Raw genomic sequence first — 20,225 nt, 5'->3', positions numbered from 1 at the left:
TAAATAGGCATTTAACTATGTGCATTCTATTTCATATAATCTAGTATGAATATATTTTTTTCTATATTATTTTCCTACACCTAAGCCAACCCTTTTCAAAACACTAATTGTTTTAATCTTCAGTTTCCTCATATTGTGACCACATTTTCTCCTCAATGTGAGTCAGCACAGCTACCACCAGATTTGAGTATAATCTTTTTCTAGTTCTTTCTTTATATAAGCTTTTTCCTGTTCATTCTGAACATTCTGGTTTGTCTCTGCGTTCTTAGCTCATTTTCGATATGTCCTTTTCCCTTCACGCTTCCTCTTTCTCTTGTTGGGATTATAAGGTATTTATATTAAGATAGAAGTAGAAAAGAACAAATGTATACACTTGTTTGGTGCCATCTATTACTGATATCACTGTTCTCTTTAAATCCCAACCCTGGTTAAATTCAGCTCACCACCTACTCCAGGCCTGAACCTTGCCATGTAAAATGAGGACTGCTGGATACAAACACTCAATGATGCTGATTGGTCTCACTTCAAATTCATGACTACAAACCTCAAGTGGGCCCCTGGGCTGCCAACAGTCCTAGTATATTTCCTTAGTCCAGTGGTTCTCAAAACGGGGGTCCCAAACGAGTTGCGTCAACATCACTCAGAAGCTTGTTAGAAATGTATGTTCTTAGCTGGGCATGGTGGCGTACGCCTGTAGTTCCAGCTACTTGGGAGGCTGAGGTGGGAGGAGCACTTGAGCCTGAGAGTTTGAGTCTAGCCTGGGCAACATAGCAAAACCTTGTCCCTAAAAAAAAAAAAAAAAAAAAAAAGGAAAGAAAAGGCCAGGTGTGGTGGCTCACGCCTGTAATCCCAGCATGTTGGGAGGCCAAGGCGGGCAGATCACCTGAGGGTCAGGAGTTCGAGACCAGCCTGACCAACATGGTGAAACCCCGTCTCTACTAAAAATACAAAAATTAGCTGGGTATGGTGGCACGCACCTGTAATCCCAGCTACTCAGGAGGCTGAGGCAGGAGAATCGCTTGAACCCGGGAGGCAGAGATTGCAGTGAGCCAAGATTGCACCATTGCACTCCAGCCTGGGTGACAGAGCGAGACTCCGTTTCAAATAAAAAAAGAAAAAAAATGCCTGTTCCTGACTTCATCCCAGACCTGTGAGCCAGAAATTCTGGGGATGGGGCTCAGCAACCTGCGTGATTCTGATGCTAAGGTTTGAGGACCACTGCTTAATCAGTTCATTCTTCTATTCCTTGAAAATACTTTTTCACACCTGTACTCTTCTCAGACTGCCAGGAACCCCCCTCCTTCCTCACTCCCACCTGGTGATCACTTTTTATTTCACTGAGAAAATAGAATCACTCAGAAGAGAATTTTATTGTCTTCCAGTGTCCACCTCTGCTAGTATATACAAATGTCTCTCTCTAAGAAACAAAAGCCGGGCGCAGTTCTTCATGCTTGTAATCCCAGCACTTTGGCCAGCTGAGGTGGGCAGATCCCTTGAGCTCAGGAATTCGAGAGTAGCCTGGGCAACATGGCGAAACCCTGTCTTTACAAAAAACTACAAAAATTAGCCGGGTGTGGTGGCACATACCTGTAGTCCCAGCTACTCAGGAAGCTGAGGCAAGAGGGTGGCTTAAGCCCCAGGAGGTGGAGGCTGCAGTAAGCCATGATTGTGCCACTGCACTCTAGCCTAGGTGACAGTGAGACCCTGTCTCAAAATAAATAAAATAAAAAATTTTAAAACCTCCACAAAAAAGCTCTAGGTACTACTATGGAATTACCTATAGAATATATTGTTATGTGGAAATTTTGAATATTTGTACATATTTTCTTATTTTTAAAAAACTGAAGGATAAACTGAAAACTGATAAAAATAGTTACCAATGGGAAAGAAAAGATTGGGAGTGGGGGAAGAGTGCAAAAGCTAGACCTCTCTGAATAGTATCTGTTTTACAGTTTGTACTTTAGAACCTATGTACATGTTTTATACAATTAAAACACCAAATTAAGGCAAAATCTAGTTGAAACAAATGAACCTCACTCTATTGCAAAGTGAAAGCATAACCACAAGGAGAATTATTTTTGGTAACTTTTAAAATAGGGTAGGGGTTTTTGTTTTGTTTTTACGTAATTTTAGACTTATAGAAAAGTTATGAGAACAAGTACGAGGATTCTAGATACCTTTTACTCAGATTCTCTCTGTTAACATTTTTTCCTTCATTTGTTTAATCCTTCTCAATCTCTCACTCTTATCCATTTATGTATTTCCTAAAAATAGGGAATTCCTTTACATAGCTGCAATACAGTTATCAAAATCAGTTAATTTATGTTGACCTAATACCATTATGTATTCTACAGACCTTGTTAAAATTTCATCAGTTGTCCTAGTAATATCCTTTATAACAAAAATAAAAACAAACCGGGCACAGTGGCTCACACCTGTAATCCCAGCACTTTGGGAGGATGAGGCGGGCGGATCACTTGAGGCCAGGAGTTCGAGACCAGCCTGGCCAACATGCCAAAACACTGTCTCTACCAAAAATGCAAAAAATTAGTCAGGCATGGTGACACGCTCCTGTAATCCCAGCTACTTGGGAGGCTGAGGCACGAGAATCGCTTGAACTCGGGAGGTGGAGGTTGCAGTGAGCAGAGATCATGCCACTGCACTCCAGCCTGGGTGACAAAGTGAGACCCTGTCTTGAAAATATATATATATTAAAAACAAGATCTGTCTTTTTAGTCTCCTTTAATCACTTTAACCTGGAACTGTATTTGAAGAATATAGGCCAGTTACTTTCTAGAATGTCCCTCTTTGGGTTTGCCCAGTGTTCCTTCATGATTAGATCTGGTTATGTACTTTGGCAGGAATACCACAGCAGTGTTGCCAAGTTCTCAATGCATCATATCAGGAAGCACATGCTATCAATCAGTCCCATTAGAAGCAGTGTTAACTTTGCTAGTTTCTGCTGGGTTTCTCCCCTGTAAAATTACTAGTTTCCCGTTTGTAATTAATAAGTATCCTGTAGGGAGATATTTAGAGATCACATAAATATCTTACCACTCTTCAAACTTTCACTCACAAGTTAGCATCCTTGATGATTCTTACCTGAATCAGTTACGATAATGAAAACTGACAGATTCCAGCATTTCTTCTACATTTAATTGATTTTCTACTTAAAGCTTTTCCTCCTTCCCCATTCATGTATTTGTTTATTTATTTACATCAGCATAGACTCATGGATTCTTACTTTACTCAGTGGTAAAATGCAATTTTGACCGGGCATACCTAGTGGGATATATCTTAAGGACAAAAAGAACCACAAAATCTTAAACAGCATTCAGTGGTGTTGTTATTGATAATGTAGGTATTACTATTATTTTAAAACTTTCACACACACATACACACACATTCTGAAGCACAAAGCAAATGAGTAATTATGTTAGTATCATTAGGTACCAAGATTACAGTTGACCCTTGAACAGCATGGGGATTGGGGTACTAATCCCCACACAGTTGAAAATCCATGCATAACTTTTGACTCCCCCAAAACTTAACTACTCCTGGAAGCCTTACCAATAACATAGTTGATTAACACATATTTTGTGTTATATGCATCAAGGGAGCCTCAAGTGATCCTCAAGTGATCCTCCCACCTCGACCTTCCAAAGCACTGGGATCATAGGCATGAGCCACCACTCGCAGCCGGTTTGATAATTATAGAAAGAGGTTTGGCTTTAAAAATGTCAAAATAGCAGGATGCAGTGGCACATGCCTGTAGTCCCAGCTACTCAGGAATCTGAGGCAGGAGGTTTGCTTGAACCCAGGAGTTCTGGGATGTGGTGCATTATGCCAATCAGGTGTCCACATGAAGTTTGGCATCAATATGATCTCCCGGGATGGGGGTACCACCAACTTGCTTAAGGAGGGGTGTGAACTGGCCCAGGTTGTCAGCGGAGCAGGTCAAAACTCCCGTGCTGATCAGTAGTGGGATTGTGCCTGTGAATAGCCACTGCGCTCCAGCCTGGGCAACAGGGCGAGACTCCCACCTCTGAAAATAAATTAAAATTAAAGAATGTCAACATAACAGGAGGATCAGTTTTTGTCAGCAAAGAGGCAGCAGATGAGTTCTCAGATGCCATTCAGAAAAGTATTGAAGAGGAGCAATATCTGCCTGAACAGGCTGTTAATATGGATGAAAAGTGCCCTATTCTGGAAAGAAAATGCCACAAAGAACATCTATTAATAAGGAACAGAAGCAAGCACCAAGATTTAGGGCAGGAAGGGATACACTAACTCTAATAAGCATAGTCCTGATATAATTCCAACTGCATTTGCACAAAACAGTAGAGTCAGCCTATCTGCCTCACTTGAGGCCAGGAGTTTGAGATGACCCTGGGCAACATAACGAGACACTCTAACCCCCCAAAAAATGTTTTTAATTAGCCAGGCATGGTGGCACACACTTGTAGTGCCAGCTTCTCTGGAGACTGAGGCAGGAGGATCGCTTGAGCCCAGGAGTTCAAGGCTACAGTAAGCTATGATTGCACCAACTGCACTCCAGCCTGGGTGACAGAGTGAGACCCTGTCTCTTAAAAAAAAAAAAAAAAAAAGTTATCAAACTGTCTTTTGCCACCATTGCATTCTCCAGCTTTTAGATCCTTCATTTTTTTTTTTTTTTTTCCTGAGACAGTCTCGTTCTGTCACCCAGGCTGGAGTGCAGTGTCAGCCTCCTGGGTTTAAGCAATTTTCCCGCCTCAGCCTCCTGAGTAGCTGGAACTACAGGCACGCGCTACCATGCTGGGCTAATTTTTGTATTTTTAGTAGAGATAAGGTTTCGCCATGCTGCCCATGCTGGTCTCAAAGTCCTCCACTCAAGTAATCTGCCCACCGCAGCCTCCCAGAGTACTGGGATTATAGGCATGAGCCACCACACCTGACCCCTTCACCTTCTTTTTGCTTTAAGTTGCCATTTCGCTTTTTCTCAAATTATGTTAGAATCTATAGGTATATCTTTTTTATGCCCACATAAAAGCTGCATTTTCAATACTACTTAAAAAGGTATTTCACAAAAAGTGCAAGATTTTAGCATCTACTGGTGTTAGCTGCAGGAGCAGCTTCATGAATTTCCTTTCCTTTTTTTTTTTTTTGTTTTTTTTACAATGGTCCTTATGTTGGATTCATTTATCTTGAGATGGCAGCCAATTGCAGTTGCAGACCTCAATCTACAATACATATCAAGCAATTCAGCTTTTTCTTTTTTTTTTTTTTTTTTTAAGATGGAGTCTCGCTCTTATCACCCAGGCTGGAGTGCAGTGGTGCAATCTCGGCTCACTACAACCTCCGCCTCCCAGGTTCAAGCAGTTCTCCCACCTCAGCCTACTCAGTAGCTGGGATTTACAGGTGCCTGCCACCATGCCCAGCTAATTTTTGTGTTTTTAGTAAAGATGGGGTTTCACCATGTTGGCCAGGCTGGTCTCAAACTCCTGACCTCAGGTGATCCACCTGCCTCAGCCTACCTTTTTCTTGTAATGTCATGACTTTCCTCTGTTTCTTAGGAGCACTTCTAGCATCACCAATGGCACTTTTTATGGATCCTATGGTTTAAGGTATTGCACTAAACACAGTGAAAATAATAGGAGAACTGTGAGATTACTTTTACTGTGATATGCAATTTATTGGAGAGATGAACTGCTCAAGCAAAGATAAGTAGCATCACACAACATATTAGGTGAATACTCGCAAGACTTGAGCTCACTGCAACAGCAACAGGAGGGAGCTGTGAAATTATTACAGTAGTATAATATGTACTACAGTTAATTTTATGGTTATGATTTAATATTGCATTCTTTGTTCACATTTCTCTTGACTGAATGGCACCATTTACAGTCTGTGTAGGTGTAAGTTTTGATAAATTTTAACTCTTTATAATAGATTTGTGTACATTTTTATAGTACTAAATAATAAAATAGTATCTAAATATGTTTTATGCATTTATGATATAGCTTTTTCTTAATTTTTTATTCCAGAAGTCATCCTTCACCTTTTTCTTAATTTTTAAAATAGTTCTAGGCAACATGGTTGGTCCACGAGTTTTTTCAAATTGTTACGAATCTCCAAAAAAAACTTTCAATATATTTTGTTGAAAACAATCCATGTATAAGTGGACCCACACAGTTCAAACCCATGTTCAAAAGTGAACTATACTTGCCAAATCAAAGAATTAAAGTAAAAACGCTATAATTGAATAGGAAGAAATATTAGCTTGAACTTGTGGTTTATTTATTTATTTATTTTTTTGAGACAGAGTTTCGCTCTTGTTGCCCAGGCTGGAGTGCAATGGCATGATCTCGGCTCACCGCAACCTCCACCTCCCAGGTTCAAGCGATTCTCCTGCCTCAGCCTCCCAAGTAGCTGGGATTACAGGCTTCCGCCACCACACCCAGCTAATTTTGTATTTTTAGTAGAGACGGGGTTTCTCCATGTTGGTCAGGCTGGTCTTGAACTCCCGACAGGTGATCCTCCCGCCTCGGCCTTCCAAATTGCTGAGATTACAGACGTGAGCCACCACGCCCAGCATGGTTTATTTTTCTCCTAAAAATGCATTCTTTTTTCAGCACTGTCCACTGAAAAGCCAAAGTAATAATAACCCAGTAAAAATAATATGCCTAGTACCCACATCATGGATTTATTTATATATTTTATTTTATTTTTATTTTTATTTTTGAGACAGAGTCTCGCTTTGTCGCCAGGCTGGAGTGCAATGGCGCGATCTTGGCTCACTGCAACCTCCGCCTCCTGGGTTCAAGCGATTCTCCTGCCTCAGCCTCCTGAGTAGCTGGGACTATAGGCGCATGCCACCACGCCCAGCTAATTTTTGTATTTTTAGTAGAGATAGGGCTTCACCATGTTGGCCAGGATGGTCTCAATCTCTTGACCTCATGATCCGCCCACCTCGGCTTCCCAAAGTGCTGAGATTACAGGCATGAGTCACTGCGTCCAGCCAATTTTTTTTTTTTTTTTTGAGACAAGGTCTTACTCTGTCACCCAGGCTGGAGTGCAGTGGTGCAATCTCAGCTCACTGGGTTCAAGTGAAGCTACTGCCTCAGCCTCTCGAGTAGCTGGAATTACAAGCATGTGCCGCCACGCCCAGCTAATTTTTGTATTTTTAGTAGGGACAAGGTTGGCCGGGCTGGTCTTGAACTCCTGACCTCAAGTTATCCACCCACCTTGGCCTCCCAAAGTGCTGGGATTACAGGCATGAGCCACCGCACCTGGCCCACATCATGGATTTAAATCGTTTTTTGCACTAAAAAGAAACAGGGCTACTTAGAGAAATGGCTGATTCCAGATCTGGGGCAAGAAATGGACATGACAAGCCTGGAACATCATCTTGTGACTGAAAGCAAGGAAGTTATCAGACTTCTGGAGTCTTACAAAAATACAGAAGAACTGACTTAAAGGGGCTCCCACTGGCCCAAAATGGGACAATTTGAGCACAAAAATTTGTAAAGGCAGCAATTGATTAAAACACATTAAATATATAAAAATCTGTAAGTTCATAATAATTAAAAAAAAAACCTCATCAGTCACCTTTGGAGGTTGCCTAGAAACTAACTTGGTATTCTGGAAATAAATTATAACAGCTTTATTCATAATATCCAAAAACTAGAAATAGCCTAAATGTCTGTCAACAGGAGAATGGACAAACTGATATATTCATACAATGGAATACTTACGCAGTAGTAAAAAGATATGAACTACTGATCACAACAAAATGAATGAATCTCAGAACATGCTGAATGACAGAAGCCTTACATAAAAGAATACATACTTATGGTTTTGTGTCTATCAAGTTCTAATATAGGCAAAACAAACCTATGGTGAAAAAATATCAGAGTAGTGGTTTGCACTGGGGGAGATGGCAGCAGAGATTGAATGGGAAGGGGATGAGGGAGGGAGGTTTGTGGGATAATGAAGTTTTTTAGGGATTTGGGTTACACAAATGTATGCAGTTCATCAAAACTCTAATGGTACGCTTTTGTGCATTTCACAGTATATACATTTTTTACCTTAAGCATAACTTTATTTTTTTTTTACTTTTTATAGAAGTTTTAAGAGACAGGGTCTTGCTGTCACCCAGGCAGGGGTGCAGTGGCACAACTGCGGTTCACTGCAATCTTAAGCTCCCAGGCTCCAGTGATCCTCCTACCTCAAGTTACTGGTCCCAAGTTACTGGGACCACAGGTGCACGCCACCAAAACTGGCTTTTTTTTTTTTTTTAAGTAGAGGCATAATTTTAAACAAATATTAAATTTCAATGATATGTGTGCTAAGGTGTATTAAAAAGTAAGATGGATAGAAGGATAAAGAGATAGATATTTGATAAAGCAAATGTAACAATATTTAATTGTAGAATCTAGGTGGCTCTTTACAATATAATTCTTTCAATTTTCTATATGTTTGATAGTTTTCATAACAAAATGTTGAAGAAAACCTCCATTTTGGCACCTCTAATTATGGGTCTAGGCATCAACATCTGCTAACATCATTGAGTGAAAAGTTGATGGTGAATCTTATAATGATGGGTCAGGCAGACAACACCTGAACCCACTGTTCAATCCTGTCACTAAAAGTAAGATAGCCAGGTGCTATGTTCTTCCTGTTGCAATACAATAGATATATCACCTATGAAGTATTAGTGCATAAAACTAAAATTGAATCTGAATCTAATCAAGATTCTAGATCTAACTACAAATTTACAGGAAATACAGGAGAGTAAAGAACATTAAATAATACCATGTAGGTACCATTAGTCAAGTACAGATTGTGGGGGATTTCACAGGAAAAATTACCTAGTATCTTAACAAATCAATGGCATGAACATTGGGGGGAAAAAAAGCATAAGGAAGGGGATCTGTTACAGAGTAAGAGACACTCACAAGACATAGTCATCAAATGCAATGTACAGACCTTGGATCCTGTCTAGAACCAACCAACCGTAATAAGGCCTTTCTTCTTTTTTTAGTCTGTTCTACTCCTTCAAGTTATTGGTAGAGAAAAGACATTTTTGAGACAATCAAGGAAAACTGAATGTGGACTGAGTATTAGATGATACTAAAGAAGTATTGCTCATTTTGTTGGACTTAATAATGATATTATGGTTATTTTTAAGTCCTGTGTTAGAAATACTGAACTATTAACAGGTTAAATTACATTTATGTTAAAATACTTCTGGGGAAAAAAAGTAAACAGTTGGGGATAGATGAAGCAAAAATGAAAGAATGTCCTTGTTTTGGGGTTTTTCGTTTGTTTGTTTTTGTTTTATTTTTGCTTGGAGACGGGCAAGTTGCCCATACATCCCAGCAGGCCAGGGGAGGAGCTGAAAGAATGTCAGTAATTGCCAAAGCTGGGTGATAGATACATGGAAGTTTATTAATCTATTTTCTCCACTTGTAAATGTTAAAAAGAGGCATCCTCAGCTTCACACTTTCTTCTACATCCCATTTCTCCATTTTTACTACAGTAAGACTGTGAAAGATATCTGTATTTACTGTCACTACATCTCCTCCCATTCTCTCCTGAACCTGGTCCAATGGGGATTTTTGCCTCCATCGTGCCACCAAAACCACTCTTATCAAGGTCACCAGTAACTTCCAAATTGCCAAATCTAATGGTCAGTTCTCAGTTCTCATTTCAAATGACTTTTGTAACATTGATGACTACTAATCATTCCTACTTGAAAAAGTTTCTTCACTTGACTTCCGGATACCAAACTGATTTTCCTCCTGCTTCACTGTCTAGACCTTGTTTTCTTTGCTAGATTTTTTCTTCTGACTTCAGATATTGGCATGCACCAGGACTCAATCCTCTGACTCTTCTCTATGACTTCCTAAGCAATTTCATTCATTACCATGGCTGTAAATATCATCTCTGTACTGTTGATTCCCAAATTTACACCTCTAATCCCAGCTTCCCCTTAATGTCATCTTATAAAATCTCAAACTCAATACGTATGAGACCAAATTCTTTTTTTTTTTTTCATTTTTCTATAAAATAGAGATGGGGTTTTGCCATGTTGCCCAGGCTGGCCTGAAACTCCTGGGCTCAAGCAATCTTCCCGCCTTGGCTCCCCAAAGTGCTAGGATTACAGGTGTGAGCCACCGCACCCAGCCTGAAACCAAATTCTTGATCCACCTTACAAACTCCTCCCTCAGTGTTCCCTGTTTCAGTAAATGGCATCTTCATTTTCACTCAGTTGCTCAGACCAGAAACCTAATTGTTATAATTGACTTGTGTCTTTCTCTCACGCTCATATCCAGTAGCAATTCCTGTCAGCTTTACCTTTACAACATAAACTGAATTTGACTACTTCTCATCATCTCTGCTTCTGTCACTCTAGTCTAGTCCAAGTCACCATCTTCTCTTGCCTGGGCAACTGCAGTAGCCTCTTAATTGGTCTCCTTTTTCCCTATTTCTTCACAATCTCCTCACACAGCAGCCAGAGTGATCCTTTTAAAACCTAAAACTAATGATAGTACTCCCCTGTTCAAAACCTTATGGTGATTTCCCATCTCGCTCAACATAAAACCCAGAGTTCGGAGAGCAGGCCAGAGCCCAGGCCCGGCCCAGTGGCGCCCGCCAGGTAGACCCAGGCGAGGCCGCGTGCCGGCGCGAGGGGAGCCCACTGCGGGAACATCCAATCATGGATAAAAATGAGCTGGTTCAGAAGGCCAAACTGGCCGAGCAGGCTGAGCGATATGATGACATGGCAGCCTGCATGAAGTCTGTAACTGAGCAAGGAGCTGAATTATCCAATGAGGAGAGGAATCTTCTCTCAGTTGCTTATAAAAATGTTTTAGGAGCCCGTAGGTCATCTTGGAGGGTCGTCTCAAGTATTGAACAAAAGACGGAAGGTGCTGAGAAAAAACAGCAGATGGCTCGAGAATACAGAGAGAAAGTTGAGACGGAGCTAAGAGATATCTGCAATGATGTACTGTCTCTTTTGGAAAAGTTCTTGATCCCCAGTGCTTCACAAGCAGAGAGCAAAGTCTTCTATTTGAAAATGAAAGGAGATTACTACCGTTACTTAGCTGAGGTTGCCGCTGGTGATGACAAGAAAGGGATTGTGGGTCAGTCACAACAAGCATACCAAGAAGCTTTTGAAATCAGCAAAAAGGAAATGCAACCAACACATCCTATCAGACCAGGTCTGGCCCTTAACTTCTCTGTGTTCTATTATGAGATTCTGAACTCCCCAGAGAAAGCCTGCTCTCTTGCAAAGACAGCTTTTGATGAAGCCATTGCTGAACTTGATACATTAAGTGAAGAGTCATACAAAGACAGCATGCTAATAATGCAATTACTGAGAGACAACTTGACATCGTGGACATCAGATACCCAAGGAGACGAAGCTGAAGCAGGAGAAGGAGGGGAAAATTAACCGGCCTTCCAACTTTTGTGTGCCTCATTCTAAAATTTACACAGTAGACCATTTGTCATCCATGCTGTCCCACAAAGTTTTTTATTTACGATTTATGACAGGTTTATGTTACTTCTATTTGAATTTCTATATTTCCCATGTGGTTTTCATGTTTAATATTAGGGGAGTAGAGCCAGTTAACATTTAGGGAGTTACCTGTTTTCATCTTGAGGTGGCCAATATGGGGATGTGGAATTTTTATACAAGTTATAAATGTTTGGCATAGTACTTTTGGTACATTGTGGCTTCACAAGGGCCAGGGTAAAACTGCTTCCCTGTCCAAGCAAAGAAAACTGCCTACATACTGGTTTGTCCTGGTGGGGAATAAAAGGGATCATTGGTTCCAGTCACAGGTGTAGTAATTGTGGGTACTTTAAGGTTTGGAGCACTTACAAGGCTGTGGTAGAAACATACCCCATGGATACCACATATTAAACCATGTATATCTGTGGAATACTCAATCTCAATGTGCACACCTTTGACTACAACTGCAGAAGTGTTCCTTTAGACAAAGTTGTGACCCATTTTACTCTGGATAAGGGCAGAAACGGTTCACATTCCATTATTTGTAAAGTTACCTGCTGTTAGCTTTCATTATTTTTGCTACACTCATTTTATTTGTATCTAAATGTTTTAGGCAACCTAAGAACAAATGTAAAAGTAAAGATGCAGGAAAAATGAATTGCTTGGTATTCATTACTTCATCTATATCAAGCACAGCAGTAAAACAAAAACCCATGTATTTAACTTTTTTTTTTAGGCTTTTTGCTTTTGTGATTTTTTTTTGATACTTGTCTAACATGCATGTGCTGTATAACAATCCAAGCATAATTGTTAAGAACACATGTATTAAATTCATGTAAGTGGAATAAAAGTTTTATGAATGGACTTTTCAACTACTTTCTCTACAGCTTTTCATGTAAATTAGTCTTTTGGTTCTGAAACTTCTCTAAAGGAAATTGTACATTTTTTGAAATTTATTCCTTATTCCCTCTTGGCAACTAATGGGCTTTTACCAAGTTTAAACACAAAATTTATCATAACAACAAAAATACTACTAATATAACTACTGTTTCCATGTCCCGTGATCCCCTCTCTTCCTCCCCACCATGAAAAAAATGAGTTCCAATTTTTTTGGGAGAGGGGAGATTGACTAGAAAAAAATGTAATATGTTCCATTTAAAATTTTGGCGTATGGCATTTTCTAACTTAGGAAGCCACAATGTTCTTGGCCCGTCATGACATTGGGTAGCATTAACTATAAGTTTTGTACTTCCAAATCACTTTTTGGTTTTTAAGAATTTCTTGATACTCTTATAGTCTGCCTTCAATTTTGATCCTTTATTCTATTTGTCAGGTGCACAAGATTACTTTCCTTTTTTAGCCTTCTGTCTTGTCACCAACCATTCCTACTTGGTGGCCATGTACTTGGAAAAAGGCCGCATGACCTTTCTGGCTCCACTCAGTGTCTAAGGCTTCCTTAGTTGATGAGATTGTGTTTATCTCCCTTTAAAACCCTGCCTATCCTGAATGGTTTGTCATTGTCTGCCTTTAAAATCCTTCCTCTTTCTTCCTCCTCTGTTCTCTAAATAATGATGGGGCTAAGTTATACCCAAAGCTCACTTTACAAAATATTTCCTCAGTACTTTGCAGAAAACACCAAACAAAAATGCCATTTTAAAAGAGGTATATTTTTTCTTTTAGAATGTAAGCTCCTCAAGAGCAGGGACAATGTTTTCTGTATGTTCTATTGTGCCTAGTACACTGTAAATGCTCAATAAATATTGATGATGGAAGGCAAAAAAAAAAAAAAACCACCCAGAGTTCTCACCACAGTTTCAAGGCCCTACACCTTTGATCATCCCTCAGATCACATTTCCCACCGCTCTGCCCCTTGCTCTCATGCTTTTCCAGACACACTGGCTTCCTTCTTCTTCTCCAAACAACCCTCCTTATTCCTGTGGGCCTTTGTATTGGCTGTTCTTCTCATCTGGAACTTGCTTCCATGTGGCTTGCTTTTTCACTTCGTTCTGGTCTCTGTTCAGATATTACCCATTAGAGAGGCCTTCTCTGACCCCAACTAAAATAGCAGTTCCCTAGTCCCCATCCCTATAACACCTCCTTACCAGCTTAATTTTACTTCCTAACAAGTAATACTACCTGGCTTTACATTCTGTTAATTTGCATTTATGGCTCTATTTGCTTTCTTAAATTCAACTCTTTAGGCCAGGCACAGTGGCTCATGCCTGTAATCTGGGCACTTTGGGAGGCCAAGGTGAGAGGATCACTTGAGACCAGGAGTTCAAGACCAGCCTGGGCAACATATCAAGACCCCTCATCTCTTTTTAAACATAAATTAATTTAACTTAATTAAGTTCACATTTTATAACTTGTCTTAAGGATTCGAGAATGACTGAATCTACACAGAGGAGAATTATATAGATTCCCTTGTAACATTAACTTAAGCCTAAACATCATCAACATACTATTAAGGGCATACAGAACTTTGGAGTTCTGATTTCAGCTTCTACTCCTTCCTAAGGTGATAACAGTTACACAGGCATGGCCAGAAGACCCTGTTGGAGTCTAGTTTGCATTTTTTTCTTCTGTATCATGTTCATTCTTTTCTAGGCTTGCTCACTTGCTGTGTCCCATACTGGAATCATGCTAGGGGTATTGCCATCTTAGTCTGTTGTCATTGTTCTCTCTTTGAACCAACAGAAAGTTCTAACTAACAGCAGTCTATCAGTTGATTTCGGTAGAGGTTTGCCTGCTCTCCCATAGACTCTTCTTGCTACTTTGTGTCATGCTGTGGTTTGCTCACTATTCATTTCTACACTTGCCTTCCTTCTTTCTCTGGCTCTCACATACACACTTGTATTTCCTGGCTCATCTCTGTTTGTGCTAGACTATTGGAAAAGTCTTTAAACTTCTTTGGACAGAAAGAATAACTTCCAAAGTAGAATCCTGATGCTCCCATTGGGCAGAGTAAGGATTCCTCCCACCTGTGTGTCATCATCAAACACAGGTGTACCAGCTCAGTATGATTGCACACGTTTTTTTATACCTATTATGTTGGCTAAAACTGAACAAAAACTGTGTCCTTTTATGAATGAGAAAATATAGGAGAGAATTTTTAAAAACCTTTTGTCTTCCATAACTAAAGAGACTTGCTTTTTTTACTAGCCCCTGTTTTGAGAGCCGGTCAGATGTAGTTTTAGTCATATTGGGGAGGACAGTGTTTAAGCAGATACCAGAGCTCCCCATTATGAAATTCTTTCCTGACACCAGCCCCAACTAGGTCCCAGTAAGAAATAGATGCAGAGGACAACATCCTACAAAGGAAACCCTCATTGTTATCACAAAGCATATGATATAAAGGAGCCCTGGTCAAGCAGGATACCCCTTGGGGAGAGGATGTCTTTGCCCTGGACTAGAAATCAGGCAAGTGGTTTTCTTTCCCCTTCTCCTTTTTCACCTCCCACCCCCACAGAGAGGAAAAGCAGATCCAGAGAAGACATGCCCAGGAAGAGCGTTGAAGTCCCTGGGAACAAGGCTTAATTAAAATCATTAAATCTGACCCATCCATGTAGTACTCCTTGGCTTAAGGGTGGAATGAATAAAGCAAAGAAAAGAGGACTGGGCAGGGTGGAGAAAGAAAGGGCCATGGCTATCCCCTAACAACCAGGATACAATGGCTCTGTAGGTAAAATCAGAGGTTTCAAGAAACATTTTGGAAGTGTAAAATATATTTTTTCTTAAAGAAATCTAGACTGTCACTCGAAGGAAGACAATATTGCATAGTAAGGCAAAAAAAATGTATCTGTGTTTCTTGAACATCCATGCTTCCTTAGTAATTCTTAGCACTGTACTCTAACCTTACAAGCAAATAATACCTAAAGAACATTGGATGGAACAGGTATGTATTTGGAGAAATCAGCCAGATGTGAGAATATGACAAATAATTCAAGCATCCAGAATAATTTAGAAGTTTTTAATGTGTTTCTCTATTATCATGTTATCTAATTTTATGTAAACTGCATTGTTCATCTTCAATTAATCCTTATCTTCGGGTTTGTTTTTTGTTTGTTTGTTCGTCTGTTTTTCTTTTCAGCCCCACTGTGTTCTCCTTGCCTCAAAAGAAAACTCGGCACCTGTTAAACTTGGAGGCTTTGGGGTAGCTATTCAATTAGGGGAGTCTGGACTTGTAGCTGGAGGTAAGACTGCTTTAAAAAAAAAAAATTCTTCAAAACCTGGTCACTTGCGACTGGTATAAAACTTTCAAGCTACATATTAGCCCAACCTCAGTGTTTCATACCTCATTCCACCCCACCCCAACTCCCAAAAAGCATCATCAGATAGTTTTTAATTTAATAACTCTGTAGTCATAACTAGAATTTTAGTCCCTTAAGAATAGACTCTTTTTTCTCTTTGTACCTCCAATACTTAAGAGACTGTACGAGATTAAAACAGTGTTCAAAGAAAATAAGTTTGAGGCATAGTGCCTTTTAAAGTTGAACTGGCCAAATGAAGTCAAATCTAAAATGTGTAGATTAGCCACTTCCTGGTTTACACTGATGGCTAATTTTTAATTTCATACTGTTTTCCTTTTTCCATTTATCAAAGAATCCTGCTCAAGCCATCAGCCTGTATATTAGCAAAGAATAAGCAGATGTGAATGCAGGCTGATTTTATTATTAGCCAAAGCAAAACATAATTTTTAAATTCCCATGTCAGTATAAAAAGAAAAAAGTTACAAATTATATAATCTTACACAGCACATTTCATATAACTCAATTCCTTATAGCTAGAACATCAAGCAGTAACAACATAGACCATCTTCAGAAAAATGAGCCATAGGTCATAGTTGTAATTTTTTTTTTTTTTTCAGACAGTGTCTTGCTCTGTCACCCAGGCTGGAGTGCACAGTGGCACGATCATGGCACACTGCACTGCACCCTTGACCTTCCAGGCTCAAGTGATCCTCCCACCTCAACCTCCCGAGTAGCTAGGATCATAGGCGTGTGCCACCATACCTAGCAAACTTTTTTTATTTTTAGTAGAGGCAAGGTCTCACTACATTGCCCAGGCTGGTCTCAAACTCCTGGGCCTAAGCAGTCCTCCTGCCTCAGCCTCCCAAAGTGCTGGGATTACAGGTGTAAGCCACTGCACCCAGCCAATAGTTGTATTCTTTAAATAATTTTTTCACCACAATGCCCTCTAAAATTAAATTACATTCAAATTTTCTTTTAGTTTCACATTCTTTTCCAGTTAATCATTTCCAATAATATGCAAAACTGCAAGCTGAGTATAGTTTCAAAGAATGCTAATTTTTTCCCCTAATTTAAAACTTTCTGTTAGTGATTGCAAGACTGACCAAAGGGTCAGGTAGTAAAGCACAGTTTAATCATAGAATCTCAGGACTCCAAAGGGCCTTAACTTCTCCAGTCTTGTAACTAATGATTGAATTCTTCCATAATATTCCCAAGAAAAGATTGAGTTCTGGTATTAAACCTCAGAGAGCAAAGTAGTCACTACATCCCAAGACAGTTCATTTCATTTTTGGACGACTCCTTAAGTATTAAAAAGCTCATCTTTGCATCTTTCTGTAACTTCTACCCAGTCATCCTAATCCTGACTTTTGAAACCACTCTGAACAATTTTCATCCTTCCGTATGATAACCGTTCATCTGTTTGTAGACAACTACCATGTCCCCCTAGGTCTTATCCAAGTTAACTTCCCTAGGGTGATTTGGCCATTCTTCATATAAACTGGTTCAAAATCTCTTCAGTATCCACAAAGTACAGGGCCTGAACTGAACACTGTAACTACAGGTAGTACAGTACAGCCGATCCAGTGCACAGTAGCATTGGGCTATCACTTTTTTGTGTTCTGGGCCTTAAATTTCCCTCGAGTTCCCCAAATTGCATTAGCTTTTTGGACAACTACATAGCACTGATGGTTCATACTGATCTTGTAATCAAGTGAAAATCCTAAATTATTTTTTAAACAAATGTCACTGTTAAGCTAACTCTCTCAATTCTGGTACTTATACAGATCATTTCTATGTTAAGACTACGTAATTATAACAAATAATTTCTGGTGATTATATTACCAAGGTTAATGGGATGAAATGAAATGAATTTATTTTATATGTTATATACTGGCCATATATAATGACTTTGTTTCTGTTGCTCTGGATCTATATCCTGTTGGTATTTAGAATGTCATGTTCTTCGTATTTTATTGTACATCTTGACTGGGGGGAGGAAATAGATGCATTATGTTTACCTGGACATTTTCTCCATATTAATCTTTTTCTAAAGTCCATGAACCTTTCACCTAAATTGTTTATTTTTAAAGCTAATTTTGAACTCCCCCCCACCGCCCACCGCCGGTATGTCAGTATTCAAAATTTATTTTTCTCCATGCTTCTAGAATTAAAATACTTCCTGATGGTCAAAATATTGTCATTTCTTAGCACACCTTTTTTTGTATTCTTGAAATAACTGAATGTTATGTTTTAAAAAATAGAATATGAATAAATTAGAGATAAATTATTTCTCTTAGAAAAAGCTTTTCTGCTGTTTAAGGTACTTTTGAAATTTTGGTAATTAAGGTTGGGCACGGTGGCTCACGCCTCTAATTCCAGCACTTTGGGAGGCTGAGGCGGGCAGATTGAGCCCAGGAGTTCAAGACCAGCCTGGGCAACATGGCGAAACCCCATTTCTCCAAAAAGATGCAAAAATTAGCCAGGCATGGTGACAAGAGCCTGTATTCCCAGCTGCATGGGAGGATCGCTTGAACCCGGGAGGCAGAGGCTGCAGTGAGCTGAGATCGCACCACTGCCCTCCAGCCTGAGCAACAGAGCAAGACCCTATCTCAAAAAAAAAAAGAAAGAAATTCCGTCAATCATTTAATTATTTATCAACTTTAAAGCAGAAAGCCATTTTCCTGTCAGTTTGAAATCCCAGTCCCTAGTCCTCCAAATAGAAAGGAATTCATTTCTTTATATGTTGCATATAGTAAAAATCATTTAAACATATTTACACTCCCCCTACCTGAAACTCAGCTATTTAGGAAACTTACTTATCCAGAATACAACTAGAAACCTAGAAAATAACTATAATAGCAGCAAAATTATTCCTACCCTTAAAAATCCACTCATGCTCCTCACAATTGAGCATCTAAAGACACTCTCTAAGGCTGACTTGCTCCCATGTTTTAAAAAGTTGTATAGATTCGTGTTCCTTCATACCTTGCACATGCTATTCCTTCTAGTTGGAGTGCCTTTTGTTATTTTATCTATCTGGTTAACTCCTACTGTTCTGGAAGGCTGAGCTAACAATTATCTCCTCTTTAAAGCAGGCTTACCTTCACCATCCCGGGTTGGATAGCCCTATTCCTTCTCTCTATATTCCCATAACTATCTGGGCTACATACCTCCATGTAGCATTGGATGCAGGGACTTACATCAAAGACTGTGATTTGTAAGAGTAAGGGGGACCATGGCTGAGGGTATCTAGGACCTAGCAAGCACTTAGGAAATTGCTATTAAATGAAATAAACTGGTTGCTAGTCATGTTCTAGTTAATAGCAGATTATAAAAGCAACAAATTAGGAGAACGCAGAACTAAAGCATAGTGAGAGAAAAGAAATAAAAGCCTGACAAAAATATATATGATATATACTGAGCAGACACCAAAACTTGGAAAGCGCAACAGCCTTTCAATATGAAAGAAATCAACTCTTGCATACCTCTGAAGTTCCTGAGGGTGCTTTCTGTTCTACAGCCTAGGTCTTTAATCAGTATCTACAATGACAACTCTGAGTCATCAAGAAAAGGTTAAATTATGAGCAGCATTCTGTGTAAAAGAAGTCAGGAAATTGTAGAAAGCCATACAAAATTATTTAACTAAGGTGGGCACTGTGACTCACACCTGTAATCCCAGCTACTTGAGAGGCCAAGGCAGAAGGATCGCTTGAGCCCAGGAGTTTGAGACTAGCCTGGGGAAAATAGTGAGACTCTGCAAAAAAATTATTAAAACAAAAAGGATTGTGCGCATAAAGATTCAAATCACAATGTATTTAAAAATGTAGCTATTCAGAACAATTCTCCCCCTGAGATTCTGGTAGGAAGGTTTTATTGTATTATCAAAATATATAATATTTAAATATTTGTCCAAAATATCTCAAACTGCCATTTAATTTAGTTTGCTAATTTGTTTCCTTTTCTTAAAATTTTCTGGTCAAAGTCCTAAAAGTCAAGAAGAAGTATCAGCAAAAACAAGGATTTTTAGGAAGTTGGTGTATATTAAAGATTAACTCCAGTCCTTTTTACCTTCTGCTGATTTACATGAAATAAAAGAGCATTCCTCTACATTCTTTCTACCATGGTTTTTCCCCTATCATCTATGAGCAAATTATTGAACCAAACAACAGGCATCTTCCCGAAGATTGAACACTAATTCTCCAGAATTGGGTAGTCTTCGTCTAGCTAAATGGAGAGAACCTTCTCAGGATGGCTGGGACTGGCCGTGGTCGCTCTGATTATTCCCAAGTTAAGGCCCCCATTTTGAGCAGCTTGGCCCAGGAAGTGGTAGGAGTCAAGTTGAGTTTCAAAGCATCATCCAAACTGTCAGCAGGTACCTAACTGGTACCCTGGTACCAATTGAATGATACTGGTTTCCCCTACTCCTGCTAGCTCCTGTCCATCAGAACAAGGCTAATTCTCCAGTGGCCCCTCCC

General features: G+C 39.5%; 2 protein-coding genes across 21 annotated transcripts in view; both read left to right on the top strand.

Annotated features, from left to right (window-relative positions):
* The window catches only part of CASK (calcium/calmodulin dependent serine protein kinase), a 409,365-nt gene that overhangs the window by 239,379 nt on the left and 149,761 nt on the right, over nucleotides 1-20,225 (top strand). For all 20 annotated transcript variants that reach the window (XM_016942916.3, XM_016942911.3, XM_016942915.3 and 17 more), the window contains exon 6: nucleotides 15,591-15,693. In XM_016942916.3, coding sequence (XP_016798405.1) covers nucleotides 15,591-15,693 — 103 coding nt within the window. The remainder of the gene's footprint in view (nucleotides 1-15,590; nucleotides 15,694-20,225) is intronic.
* On the top strand, nucleotides 9,981-11,481 carry LOC129138643 (14-3-3 protein zeta/delta-like). The gene has a single exon (XM_063803841.1). It carries the CDS (start codon nucleotides 10,700-10,702, stop codon nucleotides 11,435-11,437), a length of 738 nt encoding a protein of 245 aa, XP_063659911.1. The 5' UTR covers nucleotides 9,981-10,699; the 3' UTR covers nucleotides 11,438-11,481.

This window comes from Pan troglodytes, chromosome X (genome assembly GCF_028858775.2).
Source record: "Pan troglodytes isolate AG18354 chromosome X, NHGRI_mPanTro3-v2.0_pri, whole genome shotgun sequence".
Taxonomy (NCBI): Eukaryota; Metazoa; Chordata; class Mammalia; order Primates; family Hominidae; genus Pan; species Pan troglodytes.
The sequence above is the reverse complement of the archived record's forward strand: the minus strand, read 5'-3'. Positions and strand labels throughout refer to the sequence as shown.

Bases quoted from the DNA above. Each gene is read 5' to 3' on its own strand.
- LOC129138643 (XM_063803841.1), top strand. From the start codon at position 10,700: ATGGATAAAAATGAGCTGGTTCAGAAGGCCAAACTGGCCGAGCAGGCT.